At 34.4% G+C, this 17,073-nt stretch overlaps 1 protein-coding gene across 1 annotated transcript in view; it reads left to right on the top strand.

The window, feature by feature from the left end:
* Positions 1-17,073, top strand: part of PsGEF (Protostome-specific GEF) — a 55,102-nt gene that overhangs the window by 13,375 nt on the left and 24,654 nt on the right. The window contains exon 5 of the mRNA XM_090119352.1: positions 16,602-16,801. Coding sequence (XP_089975478.1) covers positions 16,602-16,801 — 200 coding nt within the window. The remainder of the gene's footprint in view (positions 1-16,601; positions 16,802-17,073) is intronic.

The following is a 17,073-nucleotide window of genomic DNA, read 5'->3' as shown; positions in this document are numbered from 1 at the left end:
CGGTTCACTCGAAACTCGATCATTCAAGAAGCTGCGTCGTGTGCAATCGAGCTCATCCGAACAAATATATCATTTTAAACCTCTAAGTGCATAATGCATTTAAAAATTCAGGTCAACTATTTATTTGCGTTATCTATTATATTTATGCGAGCAAAAAGCAAAGATATTCAATTGCTGTGGTCAAAATAAATATTAATTTGGTTTGAAGGAAAATGATATACATGCCGTTGTAATTAGAATACCTTTTTGAAATTTTAACATGTTATGTGTATTTGGAATTTATTAACAGTAATTCATATTGTCCTGCGCGACTCTCTTTTTAATAGGAACCAAAGGCCAGTACCATCAACTTTGAAACCGAAAAGATCTATCATTACATTTATCCTGACCAAACTAGCCGACCAACATTCTGGAGCTTTCTCTGTAATACGTCACACGTCCACTCTTGTGCAATCTCAAAGACGAATTAAGCACCGTATTAGCAGGATATTCATACATAAGATAGAGGGTACAATGCGCATCAGTGGTTGCGCACAACGATCGATCCTCTCGCCGCTAGCGTAACCCCGCCAGTCGGCAGAGACAAGTCCACCCTACACCCGCCTCTTGCGAAATACGCAAAAGTGTACAGTGCTTGTGATAGTGTGTGGATTGAGGATTTATATCGATAGCACGTAAGTAACGCACCTAGAGCTTACACCACCGCTTGTTGTGTGAATTTTTCAAGATTTACATTTTGGTTTTTGACTTTTCGTGTGTCACGAGGTTACGTTACGAAAATGTGACTTAATTTTTGTAATAACCGTAATATAATAGATGCTAAATCCATAGGAGTTAAATAATAAAATATATCATAACCATATGGATATTAAAATCCTCGTTAAAACAATGTAAATCATAATGAAAGCTCTAGCATCGTTAATTTAGTTAATTACCGACCATAGAGATAGAATGTACTACGTACTAGAGAGGCGATCGCTACTACACTCTCTTTAACACGAGCTAGAGGTAAGAATCACAAGTCTCTTTAGTCTGTGTCGGACTGTGCCCCCCGCTTGCCGCGTCAACACGTGTTATTGCTCTGTTCAAAATGCCTTCGTGTTTGCTTAGATATTGTTTTAACAGTTCCCATAATACAAACAAAGCCCGAGGAGTGACTTTTCACCAGTAAGTTTCCTTATTATGAGTAAGTCATGCATTTTACTAATATTGTTATCATTTTGCGAAAAATCACCACGCGTTCTGCGTTTCGCGCCATTTTTCATAGACTAACAGCACAGACGTGACACTATCGATGAGTCTGTTAAAAAAATGTAACTGGATTTTTTTAACTATGTATATACAATATCTACTAGGAAAGATTACCGTGGTGTAGTACCTAAATATTTATACTTTTACCCGACTACGCAAAGTAAAACGGTAGGTTATATTAAGTAATATTTATTTATTTACCTATTTTTATTTATTAAAAAAAGCCTAATCAATAGTTGTTCCAATAGGATTTATAAATTATTATGCACAACAATTACAAATAAACACAACATTCACAGAAACTAATACAGTAAAAGTTCCTTAATCGCGCTTCCTTTATTCGTGTTTTTACTATTCGCGGATTAAAAAAATGCGACCCAATTTCTATATTCACGACTAAAAATTTTTTTTATTCGCGGATTTAATAAGTACATACATAATAATAAAATTATTCCAATAGGTATCTTACCCAATATCCTTATCAAATGGACTAATAAGAAAGTAAAATAGATCTTATAACAAGTTTGCCTAAAGTACATAATAATATGTTCTTAAATGATATCGCCGAGGCCTTTGACACAAGCCGCCTTTGTCGCAAGCCACCTCTGCAGCGATTGATGTTTTTGAGAATGTAAATAAACAGAATGGAAGCAACCTTATAACTCAATAAATAAAGTATATTTTTAAATGTAGTTCCGTTTATAGTAAAGTTACAAAAATTGTGATCGAGTAAGGGGGCGTCCATAAATTACGTGAGGTGTTTTTTAAAATTTTCTGCACCTCCCTCCCCCCCTGGTGAGATGTCGTGAGAATTTATTCAACCCCTCCCCCATCCTCGAATCTCGCGTGAGATTTTTCAAAATGTGAGTTTCTTATACGTAAACGCCATCAACATTGAATCATCGTATCCATTTAAATTACATCATGAAGCAAAAACTGATAAAACTATTGATTACTACACAAAACGACAAAAGCTTAATAAATTGATATTATTTAAAGGAAATTAAAATACATAGTTTAATATAAAATCCTCGTTTTATTAATTCCCTAGTATCAGTACCACCAGATAGTACCGAGTAAACAGATTGCACAATGTGTCGCATCTGCACGCATTGCTTAATCTTTGAACTTGAAGCCACGCCTCGCTCGTTCCACACGTACCCCACCACATCGGCCGCGCGCAATGTTTTTGTTTGGAATAACCCCTCTAGTAATATATCTCGATGTTACCGACGCATTGCAAACAATACCACGTTAATTACATAGATGAATATATAAATTACGAATTGTATTCATAAATTGGTTTACCAGAATAAAATTATCGAATGTATGGTCATTTGTCGGTAAGGGAGTGTTCTTATTCAAGCGGAGTTATGGCGGTCTCTTATTTCACGATTCGTTAACAGAACAGATTTTTTTAACAAATAGAAATGTATTGGACGTCTCCTTTTCCAAGTAAAATATAAGTAATCTGTCTTTCGCTTATTCCTTCCTAAAATTACATTTTCCTTTGTCGATCTGTACCTAAATATGAAAAGGTATCTAAGGTAGGACACCTCAAACCTTTCATATCCGTAACTGATCGATTTTCTCCATTTCATTAATGATTCCTCAAGGACATGTATCTTTACTTGTATATTCTTTCCTTGGTCATATTTCTTAGTTATTAAAAAATACATATAAAGCTCGGTTCAAGCGTCTATTACCAAATTACCTAATAAATCCAACTCAAGAAAAACGATAATTGCAAAGTTCGTAAAACCCAGTGATCTCTATATCTTGGCGATCGGCCAGAACATCGAAACCTCTTAGCCACGAAAATAAAAAGTACTATAGCAGAAATACAACAAAAGCCTTCATTCAATGCGACTGCAGTTCTAATTGCTACTCTAATGAGGTACCAATTAAAACCCTTTTTGTTTCCCAGCCAGCTTTCGAAATGAATGCGTAGGCACGCTTATTTTTATCGATCTTTGGGCATATTTAGAGACAATAACACTTGTATTCAAAATAAGCTCCGTCTGCTTTTCCTTTGGCTCTCCCTTCAGGTAAATAGGCAAAAGTCATGGAAGTAATCATAGAAGACGTGATCACAATTACCATAAAGATACTGGTAATTTAATGAGATTGGGTACACAATTTAGCAAAGCATATACAATCTTTACAATTTAGATTACTACTAATAGTACTAATAGTAGTAATAGTATCAAACCCAGTAACGGCGGGGGCACACGATGCGTTGCGGCGCCGCACCGCAAAGATTTCACCGTGTCAGTGGGCACACGAGCGGTGCGGCGCCGTAACGTTGTTTTGTCGCAGCGGCGCCGTAGCAGCGTTGGACAGTCTGTTAATGAAAAGCGAGCGTGTCTCCTTCCTTGTGACGCAAAACAACTGAGCGGTGCCGCTCCGACGTCGCACCGCATTCACCCCTCCCCGCCTCGTCTTGGTGGTTACAAGTCCGGTGCGGCGCCGGAGCGCATCGTGTGACATGCCACAGATATTTCTATGTAAGACGACGCAGCGACACCGCTCCGGCGCCGCACCGCCGCCGCAACGCATCGTGTGCCCTCGCCGTAATACTGGGTTTGGTAATTCAGACATTTACATTTCATAAATCATATTTTAATGCGTTCATCATATTTTATAATACTTCACATCCTAGCAGATAAGCCCGAGAGATTCAAAAGAGCATTCAGTCTAGTTTCTGCCCTTCCGTAATTAAAACGTTATTAATAATTAAACCAACATCATCCCTAAGCTCAATAACCCTTGAATCTACCGAGTTTACCGTACTAATTCATAATATATACTCTGAGTAATATTCTGCGATATTTGCAATAGGTAAGAAAATACCTTTATTGAAGGTAATTAGTTTACACAAAGTAATTGGTAGTTCAAATATTTAATATATTGTGGTTTACTATCTACAGTTTACAGTCACATTAATTTATTCAAGTATAAATTTATTTGGAGCATTAGAATATGAATTGTTTTGCACTGTGTGATAGAGTTCATTCATGTATGCAATAACTTGATAGTTCTTGTTCAGTAAAGCTCTTATCCTAACTATAATTCATCGTGGTTCATCCTCTGGCAAGAAAATGTTAAGAAAGTGTTGAAGAAAGGTTAAAAAAAAGGTCCAAGAAAAGGTTTAACATCTATAGTTTACGCCTACCTCAGCTTCTTATTTTACCCGTATTTTTGATAGATGGGAGCTTTTAGTTTAAGATACCTAAACAGTATTATTACCTCTATAATAAGAAGATTGGTTGAATGGAAGAATTTCTCTGCTACTAATTCCTACCATTATATCTTCAAAGACTAACTTCTCTAAGAGCTTGAAACATTTCATGCTCCAATAATCTCAATTCCTCACAAACAATAAGTCCTTTCCTATCTACAAACTATTCTAAACTCCAAAGTTTCTTATCTTCAATACCATTAAGTTTACAAGTAATCCATTTGACTTATTCTTCAGTACAAGGTCTTTTGACCATTGCTACATAAAAATGGCATTACAAGGAGTAATTCGGTAAACAGTAGACACAGTTTACGATGTACGTGCCACCCTAAACAGTAATGGGACCATAAACTACGCTCTTGTGGTCTTTCAGAAAGGGCTTATCTACATTGTTGCTTCTTTAGTCTGCCTAATAATTGAAATTGGGACATTTGTAATATTGGTAATCATGGTGTATGTAGAAATATTAATTACTAGATATGCTTTTATGATAACCTTAAATTCATATTATTTCATACGTAAGGAATTACTATTGTTTTTTATTACTTTTGCACTGCGTCTCCTTGTCCACCAGGTTGTCTGGAAGAGATCGCTGTCTGAGCGATAAGACCGCCTGTTGTGCTCTTTTATTAACTAATGTTTAATATAATTTTATTAACTAATGTATAATAATGGTTGCCGGTTCGCTTGCGCAGGGATGCACATGCTCTTCAACTACTATACCGAATTTTATTTGACCCCAAAACACCAACATACCTTAAAGAAAGATTTAAGTTTAGAGGCCATTGTAGCGAGGTTCGCTCAACTGAAACGTTGAGGATAATAATGCCTCCACATCGCACACATTTCTATGATGAATCTTTCACTGTGCATGCTACTAAACTGTGGAATTCCCTGCCAGATTCTATCAAAAATGCTCAATCCCTAAATAGTTTTAAAACTATGGTTAAAGCTCATTTCCTTAGTCTTAGCCGAACATAATATTTATTTATATTATATATTTATTATTAATTACTACCTAAGTATTATGTTGTATGGTATATTGTATTACTCTTCCCCTTTCACTATAATTATATTATTGCACTACCCATTTATTTTATACTAGCAATGCCCTGCGGTTTCACCCGCATAGATAGCGATATCGTTACAGTGAAAAGTCTACTACAGTTCTCGATGACTACATATATAGGTCGGACTATAGGTTTAATTTTTAATCAGATGAAAATCACCTTTACCCCGTCCCGTGGGGCCGTGGGTTATGTCGGATTCCTACCGACCAAAACCCCACTGTGTTCCGTCAAGACGCATATTGGTAGAATTCCTCCGTGACCCCCGCACTACGGCCTGCTCGAACAGTATACCTACTATTTTCTGTAGATTGACACTTTTAAAAATTCGTTATATCTTTTGAATGGAATATCCAATTCTTTTCATTTAAAAAGTATTTTGCTGGTATTGAAACAGTCTATAATAAAACATCATTTAATGGGATAAGGATTAATATATGGGTATGGATAACATGGTTTGATTACTGTCGGCACTTTTATTTACTTTGAAAACGTAAAAAAGTTGTTGTAGTAACATAACTACTGAAGATGGACATATGGTATCGCGGACTTTCTTGTAGATATTGATCCATTCTATAATACCGTAGAACATTTTTTTGTTCTATCTTCAATAGATTCCGCAGCGCACGCGATGACAGAAGTTTTATTGAGGATTTTTTTACACCTTGGGTTACATTATTGCATTTTTGGTAAGGATCTCTAATTTTTTTGAAAATGCAATATAGCCTATGTTGCTCAGTAAAGATGCAGCTTTCTAATGGTGAAAGAATTTTTGAAATCGGTCCAGTAGTTTTTGCGTGAAAACCATACATACATACATACATACTTACATACATACTTACAAACTTTTCCTCTTTATAATATTAGTATAGACTAGTATAGATTTATTCCTCTACTGTACCAAAGGTTGTCTGGAAGAAATCGCTCTAAAGCGATAAGACCGCCATTTGTACTTAGTTTAAGCTATCTTTAAGTGTTTGTGTTTCTTCTTTCTTATTCTCTTTAAGTGCAATAAAGGTTTGATAAATAAATAAATAAATAATGTATTGTGTCCTTATTTGTACTTTTCTCTGTGGTGCACAATAAAGTATTTTTGTTTGTTGTTTGTTTACTATAAACGCGCAAGTTAATGAAAATGTAACTTTAGCATTAGTGTATTAAAACTGCTAAATGCATTTTTAAATAAATTTTTCAAATGCATCGCAAATCTCCAATATTCAAGAGCTTTCTTAAGCTATATTCAGTCTCAGAAAAAGATAACATCTGAGTTAAATCAAGAAGATTCATGTCAAGATATTCTACAATATTTATATAGGTCAAGACGCCTCCAAGTGCATTGTAATGACACTCCTAATCAGTATACTAAGGTCAAAAAGCTAGAGAAGGGCGCGGTTCCCCATCGAGATATGCCTTGCAAATTGCTTCATTCTATTAGCGTCTACTTCTAAATGATTATTATTTGCATCGTCATCTACCTTTACTAAATCTATACTAATATTATAAAGCTGAAGAGTTTGTTTCTTTGAACGTGTTAATCTCAGGAACTACTGGTCCGATTTGAAAAATTATTTCGGTGTTAGATAGCCCATTTATCAAGAAAGGCTATATATCATCACGCAAAGACCAACAGGAGCGGAACACTGCGGGTAAAACCGCGGGCACAGCTAGTTAACGATATCCGCTATATCCCGACGAGTACAATATGGGGGTCTTCAAGCGTAGAGTGAACAGGTACCTTCTAGGGAAGCGCGTTCCATCTTAGACCACATCTCAGCTTAACATCAGGCGAGATTGTGGTCAAGCGCTTCCCTATTACCAATAAAAAAAAAAAAAAAAAAATCCGCTATAGAATAAATAATAGCGCACTCATTCTGTGTTTTGACCTTATTGTTAAGACTCTTGTTTTCTTTTCAAATAGCATTATATCCGAACCATCTTTGATGTTTTTCTTTCGAAAGAACAACTTCCAAAGATTTTGTAATAACTTCAAGGGTTTACATTTTAACACAAACTTAGAAATATTAAATTACTGAAACTTCATAACCTTGTTATATCCTCATCTTTTCAATTTCTTTGTAATATTTTAAATATCCACTTTCCTCGCCATCTAATTTTTAAGTAGAAATTCTTTAACTTTTCCATCTTATTGAATAATAGAAAAACTAAATCCTATCATCAAATACATCATAAATCGTTTGAGATATCTAACCTTTTCACTTCAAAGCCAACATTTCTCGCTATTACGTTGAATGACGTCAGCTCAAACCACACTCGGAATAGAGTATCATAATGAATTTAAAATGTATCTTTAAAGAAGGAATAGCTTCACAACTGCATTTATTCTCTTAAGCTTATCTGCAGTTAACATGACAAATCTCTGTATTATAATAAAAATGAATGAATAAAAATGGAATGTGTTGTTAAGCGCAAAACTCGAGAAAGGCTGTATCGATTACGTTAATATTTTTTTTAATATTCTTTGAAAATAGAGGATAGTTCTTAAAAAGATAAAATATAAGCATATATACAACGGGTGAAGCCGGAATGCACCGCTAGTAGTGTACAAACATTTACATCAAAAAGTGTTACTTTAACAGTTTTAAATACGTGAAACTGGCCCTTCCAGTTTCATCACTATGATTAACTGTCTATTACTATAATTAAAAAAATATTCCTAGATTCTCAATTATATGCCGGTATGCTAATCCGTATGCTCTAGTTAGGTAATGGTATCCGTAATGTAAGTCACTTGGCTATCCGGCCGTAAAGTGGTGGTCGCTCCAGGATGTGTTTTTGTATCGACTCCTAACATTGTAACGGTGCTTTTCAATTATCTCGGTTATTTACGGGTATTTTACATATAAGGATGTTGGACGGAAGTCGTGTGCTAAAACAATCCGATTATTCCCACACTCGATAATTAATGATGTCATTAACCTAGATCTTATATAGATTGGATTATAAAATTAATTATAGTCCTTTCCACCTAAGATGAGTTCTGTGACACATCGATTTTTGACACGTGTAGAGATGTCGGTTACTGAAATCGTATCAATTGTTTCCGATAATCGATAATATTCTATATGGAAATGAAATCGATTTGAATAAAGTACCAAAATTAGTTTTTTCGGCATTTCGCCAACAATTAACTAAGGAAACTTAGCAAACAACAGCAACAAAAAGTCAACAATAACAATTAGTAAAAATAACAGAATACCACGTAAAGTATCAATATAAAAATGCAACTTGTATACAAGGCTGACGTACTCGTACAGACGATTGACTCGATTGACAAACGATCACAAGATGGGCGCCGATTAAATGATTTTCCAACTCTATGACTTTTCAACGATCCATTTCATGTACACAAATTGCGTAGGTATTATATTTTTGTGTTATTTTATTTTATTTTTCATTATATTAAACTAAACAATACTGTTTTTGACTTATAAGCTTAAGATTGTTCATTTTTATATTTTTGGTAATAATGCCGCCATAAAATAAAAATATTATGCACTAAAATTATTTTGACTTTTTAAACATAAAATACGTAATTCGGAACACGATGAAGTGTCACAGGAATCATCCTAAATGAAAAGGACTATAATAAGCTTATTTTATTTTATTTTTATCTTCAATCAGTTCCAAAAGTTCGTGTTTATCAATAAGTTAAACATCTTGTATTATTATTTTAAATATATTATATTTTTGGAATTCTTACTTTCTCTCATCAAAATTTGTACCTACTTAATTTTTTTACTAGAAAAGTTATTCTTATGAATTCGCAGATTATCAGATTATAGTCAATTTAATATCTTGGACAACTAAACAGTAAACGCTTATCAAAACATTTAACTCAACTAACCTTTTGACATTAAATTGCACGCCTCATAAGCGAAGCGTTGAGGTGGGTACTACTGTCACTTCGCGCAAAACATCTGATTTTTCAAACTTAAAATGTCTTTATGTATCATACATTGCACTTGTAAGATAATACATACACACACATATTAAGAAAAAATACTATTTTTAACGTTCATGATATTTTTGATGTCATTTTTGTTATTTAAACTAGTTAAAAAACAGTTTAAAAAAGTTCTGTCTTGGACGTCCGTGTGTCTGTATGTGCGGATCCTTTTTCTTGTTAACACGATAGCGACCGAAATACTTTACTAATCGAGTCTTTTTTTTTCTCTTACGCTTGAGTATGCTCAGGAATAGAACCCTTTCATTTTTCAGGGTCTGATTCGATGTGGTTTAATTGTTATTAAATAAACAAAAATAATAATTAATAAATATTTATAAAAAAAAATTATGAGGCGTGCACTTTTGGATTTTCCAAATTATTTGTGTTATATTTTCAGTAATTTCATACTGCGGTCACCTTCAGTATAACCCTTTGACTTTTAATTTTTCGCGCAGAAACTTTGGTTAATTTAGCGTGCTTGTTTAATAAGATATTACTTCTTAACCATAATTTAAAGCTTTTCAAAGTTTCATAAATAAAATGGAATCATAATTATTATAAATAGCTAACTTTCATATTTATTTATTAATAAATATAAAAAAAAACAAAAAGAAAGTGTGTGTCGAGCAAACGCGCCTGAAATGATACTTCTTTCTCAAGATTCAAAGATGCTAAAATAGTCGCCTTTCTCTATGACGTGACGGTATTGCCATGACGCGACCTTGAAATATTTTTCTCAACGCGCTAAAATAAGTTTCACTTCAATAAAAAAAGATCATTTATTTAGTAAATACCAATACATTGACATAACACAATGCTTAATCTACAGCTGAAAAACGAAAAAAAAAGAAAACCGAATTGGCTTTGCCTTTGTCTATGGAAAGCTTAATTATCTGTGACAATAGAAGAACAATGCATTCGCGCCAATATTCAAGAATGTTTGCGAATTCAAACCGTTTCAGTATCTTGTTTCAGCCGCGTCCCAGTTGCCTAATTACTCTTTCTGAAGTGGGACATGTCCTTAACACTAAGCCCTTACGTCATGAGATGATCTTGAATTGCTAGCCGAGTTTTTTTTTTTGTTTTTCTGTAACTCTTTGTAGCGATATGTTCTTTTGTAACTCATGAGAGGCGTGATGTAAGTTTGCTTTGTAAAGGAAAATTACACTTTACAATTAATATTTTTGTATATATGAGACTAGATTTCCGCCCGCGGCTTCGCCCGTGTTTTCAAAGGAAAACCCGCATAGTTCCCGTTCCCGTGGGATTTCCGGGATAAAACCTCTCCTATGTGTTAATCCAAGTTACTCTCTTTATGTGTGCTAAATTTCATTGTAATCGGTTCAGTAGTATTTGCGTGAAAGAGAAACAAACACACACACACACACACATCCTCACAAACTTTCGCATTTAGAATATTAGTAGGATTCTCCCCTTTTTATGATGGCCTTTTTATAGGATAATATTATCGTATTTTGTTGTACTTTTCTTAATAAAAACTAACGTTATCTAAACACTCGATGTTACAGTTGTATAAATTTTATGCCTGTGATTGTAAAAGACATTTATTGCACACAATACAGCCTATAAAAAGTGAATAAGGAAGTGTTTGTAAAGCCGAAGTTTTTGGGCAAGTTGCCATCTCCTTTCTTATTTAAGACATCATTTACTTGGTTCAAAAGAAAATGGTAAACTGGACTACTTGGTTCTCGGACTACTTTCGTTTTTAAGATCATCTCTGTGATATTATGCTATAGGACTTGTATTTTATATCTTATTCATAATGGTCAATGAACTTACCTTTCGAACCTTCTCCTGGCCAGGCCTTTTCACCCCCATGGCTCCACTCCTTTTGGTCGTAGCGTAATGATATATAGCCTTCCTCGATAAATGGGCTGTCCAACACCGAAAGAATTTTTAAAATCGGATCAGTAGTTCCCGAGATTAGCGCGTTCAAACAAACAGACTCTTCAGCTTTATAATATTAGTATAGATTTGATCTTCGGTTAGTAACATAAAGTACCTTTTTTTAGTAACTATACCTTTCAATTGTTTAAAAATGCATTGACTGAAATAAAGCTCGTTATGATCCTTCTGAATCACTGATTCTTATTGTAAGATGTTAAAATATCATTTTAGCATCTATATTATGATTGAAACTTTGTAATATCAGAGTCCATTTCATTCAGGCCATAATAAAGCGTCCTTGACCAGACTGTACTTAGAATTATTTGCAGACTGTATTTACGTATTAGGAACACGACTTTATCGAGTGTGAGTTGTGATGCCATAACCCCGTTATGCCAAGTTTTCAATGGAAATTGGAAAATAACAAGGTTTCCTTTCTAGAACAATTTACTAAAATATCTAAGCTTGACAAGACAGTGCATTGATCATCACACTTGTAAAAAGGACTATCGCATATTATTTATCCATAACGCAGAAATGGATAATTCTTTTTATTTTTCATCTAAAACCTAACCCAAAATTTGTCTACTGCCGAATCACCTACCAACGTTAACAATAATTTTTAAAAAAAGTAAGCATTTCTAAAAACATTCATAGTAAAAAGTAAGCTAAATCTCAATCGTTCGTTTAACAATGTAAATAGCCCACCATTTACAATGGCGTAATCAAAATTGTTACAGGAAATTGTCCAGAAAAACTTGAAATAGGTAAACTTTGTAAAAGTTTAATTTCCACTTGAAAGGAAACCCCTCATAAGTAATGAAGGGGCAATTTCTTATGTTCGCGTGTCTAACAGCTATTTGTTCGTTTAACTCTTGATTACTATAAAATGATAGATATATTCGTTATTTTTCTTTTGCAGGCCTTTAAATTTAGATTTAACATTCGTAGTTAAATGTCAAGCGATACAGCTGCTTTGTTCCTACATTTTTTCATTATTTATTCGGTAACGAACCTATTTTACTGGTTTTCGTAACATTCTTAAATTAACTACTCGTGGAAAATACGTTGAATAAGTGTGGTAAATAGAACTACTAAATTTAATTTCCCAATACGGAATAATTACATCAAAATTACTTTAACTACACGTTTCCGCGCAAACTGCATACATTCGTTTACTAAGTGGTATCCTTCAATTAACTTTAATCAATTAAATATTGCTCTCAAATGCCATCACCATTTCAGTTCAGACCCGCTCATATAAACAAGAACCATGTCTTTCATCTCTCAAACGGTGGCCGGATTGAGTCACCCGCGTCGTGAGGAGGTACAACCTCGCCAGCATTGCTCCCACCAGCACGCCAGTAGAAACTTCCTTTCCAGAAAGAATAGTTTACCAGAATGGGATCCACCTGAAAGTAGAGTTAGAAAAAACAGTCTCCCGGCTGACCTTCTCGATACGAAATCGGAAGCGACTCACAGCCCACCTATTTTAGAGGAAGAGTGACAACAATCTCCGTAAGTTGGTCCTCTTGGTGTCCCCCTGTCACTCTAGTTGGCATGGATGCACTACGTGTGAGAGGGAGAAAGGCTTTCTGGCAGCCCTTGCATGATTAGAAGCTTATGTGATTAGGAAAAGCACGAACCTATAGATGAGTGTTGTGATAAATGTTACTGTAAGCGAATATCTATGTTGTGTGTAAGGAAAATTGGAGCAAATTTATTTTTAAGGCATTTGCTTTTATGTCCCTGTGTTAACGTATAAATTATATATCTGATGACCATCAAAAATATGACAGAAAAGGTTTCTGCTATATAAAAGGTGAATAAATAAACGATACTGCAAAATAATTGACTAGTACTGATAAAGTAATCGCACTATCGATCCAAATAAGACATAACAGAAAGGAAATTAGACTATTATGGTCTAAATGTAGTCGTATCGAACCAGAGCAATAACTAGTCTGTATATGGATGGGGACAGAATACATGAATGAGATATGAGTTATGTAATTGACTTGTATGAGCGAACTTTGACAAAGTTAACTGGCACTTTGCTTTTTAAAAGGAAACATGCAAAGAATCCAAATTGAAGATAGACATCTATTTTAACGACTCGCTAGTCAGGAAAGAAGAAGTTACATAAGAAATACATGAGTGGACCAATGTCCTTGAAAAGTATGTAATTATTGGATTAACCAACCAAGGTCGTAGAAACTTTCCCCTCGCCTGTTGAACTATTCAGGCATGCGAGGTTTTTATAAGCTAGACTTGTGGGAACCAGCGTTAGTCTGCGATGAGGTCAAAGACTTTGAATAATTAATTCACCTGGACTATGTTATTGATTAAAATTGTTGCTAAGCTATGAAATACAAAAGAATTATAATGAAATTTTCAGGCTGAGCAGCATAAGCTGAGTTTATGAATAAAATATAAGATTTAGCCGTGTGAATAAACGAATATCTAATGCAACTGAATAAAACAGAAGAAAGATAGCTTACTGCTGTTTCTTTTAGCAAATTTCATATGATTGGATGAAGTTGACGAACATACTGACTGGCATATAACATCAATTTTACCAAACTTAATATTTTCTTAGATAATAGTAACATAATGAAGATTGAAAACATAGAGTGAAATCGCAAACAACGTAAGCCCAAAAACCTACATATTAAGGTGTCGTTATAAGTGGACCAGAAATAACCTTGTCACGGTGCATTAACTTAATGTATGAGGAATAAATTTGACCAATCATCATGACTTTTACATATTCATTCATATTTTAAATGAATAGTGAAAATTTTACCTTCTTAATGCTATGGGTTATTCGGAGTGGCACTTCGTTACTTTGAAATTTGTGTCATCTTATCATCTTTTAAAAAATAATTTGCTAACCATGCTAACTGTGCCATCGTTACGTTTTTTTTTTTTTTATTTATATCATCGAATTTTATGTCAATGTCTTGTGTTCCAATCCTTCGCTTATAGTTAGGGAGCCAGGTGCAAATTGGGTTCATTATTTCCTCTCAAGAGATAATTCGTCAGAAGCATCAGAGTATAGTATTATAAAGCCTCGTGAACGTCAGCTGGCGCTCGGCTGGGGGGGTGAGCGGTTGTAGCCTCCCACGCACGTAGGAAAAAAAAATACATTCATTCATTTCCTCTCAGCTAAAAATTTGTCAAATTGTAGCTAACCCAATATCTCAACGAAAAAAAATAATCAGCTGGTTACAACGTGGTGTATTATACGTCAGCTGGTGTCTCGAACATGAAAAAAGAACAATTATTTTCCGTGATTTCCTCTCAAACAAAAATTTACCTGATGATAGCTTATATGTAACTGTGGATAAATAAAATATAAGTCAGCTGGCTGTATCTTGGTGGAAAAACCGTCAGCTGATACTTTGAAAGTTATTACATAGGAGTTAGACAGAAGCATCTATTGCCAATTTATATGCATCAGCTGACTAGGTTTTCCTCAACTTATTGCTAGCTGATTTTTTAACCGACTTCAAAAAAAAGGAGGAGGTTATCATTTCGGCCGGTATGTTTTTTTTTATGTATGTTCACCGATTACTCCGAGGTTTCTGAAACGATTGACGTGATTCTTTTTTTTTTGTTTGATGCGGAATGGTGTCGAATTGGTCCCATAAAAATTCGGATTCGGATTTATTCGGATAGGCCCAGTAGTTTTTATTTTATGAGCATTTTTGTCTAATCTCGATGACTTAATTGAAATGAAGCAAGTAAAGTTGATTCACTTCCTGGTAACCGATTGAGCAGAAATTTTGTATACGTATGTAAATTGGATAGCGATGAAACATTATCATGATATAGAGCTGATTTGATGATGGAATCGGAAGGTGGCCATAGGAACTCGGTAATATATTGACTCAACTTTAGGTATCGAGTTTGGGCTCGTTGGATTCGTGTTGAAAAATACACTAAAAAGTATTAAATAAAAATAACTACGTTAATCATTGATCTTTTTTAGACGATTAAATCCGTACATATGGCAAACAAACTCTTCATTTAACATTTATTAACATTTACGAGAAATTATTTCAATCTGACTTTATGTTGACGTCCTGCAAAACTTACATCGTTGGTATATAACGACTCTGATAATGAATCGGAAAGAGAGGAAAGTGACTCAAGCCAGAGCGAAAACGAATAAATCATATTGTTCTCATTATCATTTTTTATCAAGTTTATATAATAAATATTATTTATCGAGTAACTAGTTCATTTATTGCTAATTGATTATTTAATTATTTAAATATATAAAATTATTTGATTACATACTTATTCGTTTCAAAAATATTGATACTGAATGTTTATTTCAACTTAACTCTTATATTGAAGCGCAATGTCGAATAATTAAAGATACGTCATTTCCTCTCAGATGAAAATTTGTGAGCTGATTGTTAATATACTGATGCGATAAATAAAAAAAATCAGCTAGCAATAAGTTGAGGAAAACCTAGTCAGCTGATGCATATAAATTGGCAATAGATGCTTCTGTCTAACTCCTATGTAATAACTTTCAAAGTATCAGCTGACGGTTTTTCCACCAAGATACAGCCAGCTGACTTATATATTTATCCACAGTTACATATAAGCTATCATCAGGTAAATTTTTGTTTGAGAGGAAATCACGGAAAATAATTGTTCTTTTTTCATGTTCGAGACACCAGCTGACGTACAATACACCACGTTGTAACCAGCTGATTATTTTTTTTCGTTGAGATATTGGGTTAGCTACAATTTGACAAATTTTTAGCTGAGAGGAAATGACTGAATATATTTTTTTTTCCTACGTGCGTGGGAGGCTACAGCCGCTCATCCCCCCAACCGAGCTCCAGCTGACGTTCACGAGGCTTCATAATACTATACTTTGATGCATTTTACAAATTACCGCTTGAGAGGAACTTGGTCATAAAATCTGCTGCTGGCTCCCTAACCATTACTTGTCTCATATTTTCTCTATTCTTGTATAAACTATCCAATTAAATCACTATGTATTATATGCATTGCAACTATTCCCAAAATTGGCAAATATGACCCAAATTCATAGACCACCCTAACCATCCGTTTCACCTGAAACATAGATGTTCATCCCTACGAATAATTCAACCTGACCTAAATCCCGATCTCCTTGTTACAGGAGGAGCGAGTTTCTAGGATGCGTCTCGTTCCCACTGAAAGATGCTATTAAGAGCGACATATCCGGCACGTACTTCTTGCAACAGGCGACCGGCCGCCAGACGCTCGACGCGTGCCGCGTGACTGAGGAGCGACGAAACATGGCCACGGATAACACGGAGACCAGCACCAACGATGGAACTAAAGAGAACACTGAAAAAGGTGATGATTAATATGAATAATATGAGTTTATTTTTAAAAGTGACCATCAATGGAATAAATTGAATAAATAGAAAAATGATGAAAAAGTGTTAATGCTTAGTTACTTAGGTTGGAAATATTATTAATAGGAGTTTTATGAAAATATTTTCTGTTAAAAGTTATAGTTATTATCTTCGAGCATAATTCAATATAAAAGTCACACTCTTACATCTTATCAATTTTAAGCAAACTGACAAAATAGCATTTTGCATAGCATTTCCTATCCAGTATCT

The sequence above is a fragment of the Colias eurytheme genome, chromosome 3, assembly GCF_061535395.1.
Source record: "Colias eurytheme isolate Ceu_HAF_F1 chromosome 3, ilColEury1 Martin Lab GWU primary, whole genome shotgun sequence".
Taxonomy (NCBI): Eukaryota; Metazoa; Arthropoda; class Insecta; order Lepidoptera; family Pieridae; genus Colias; species Colias eurytheme.
This window is presented reverse-complemented; position numbering and strand designations above follow the sequence as displayed.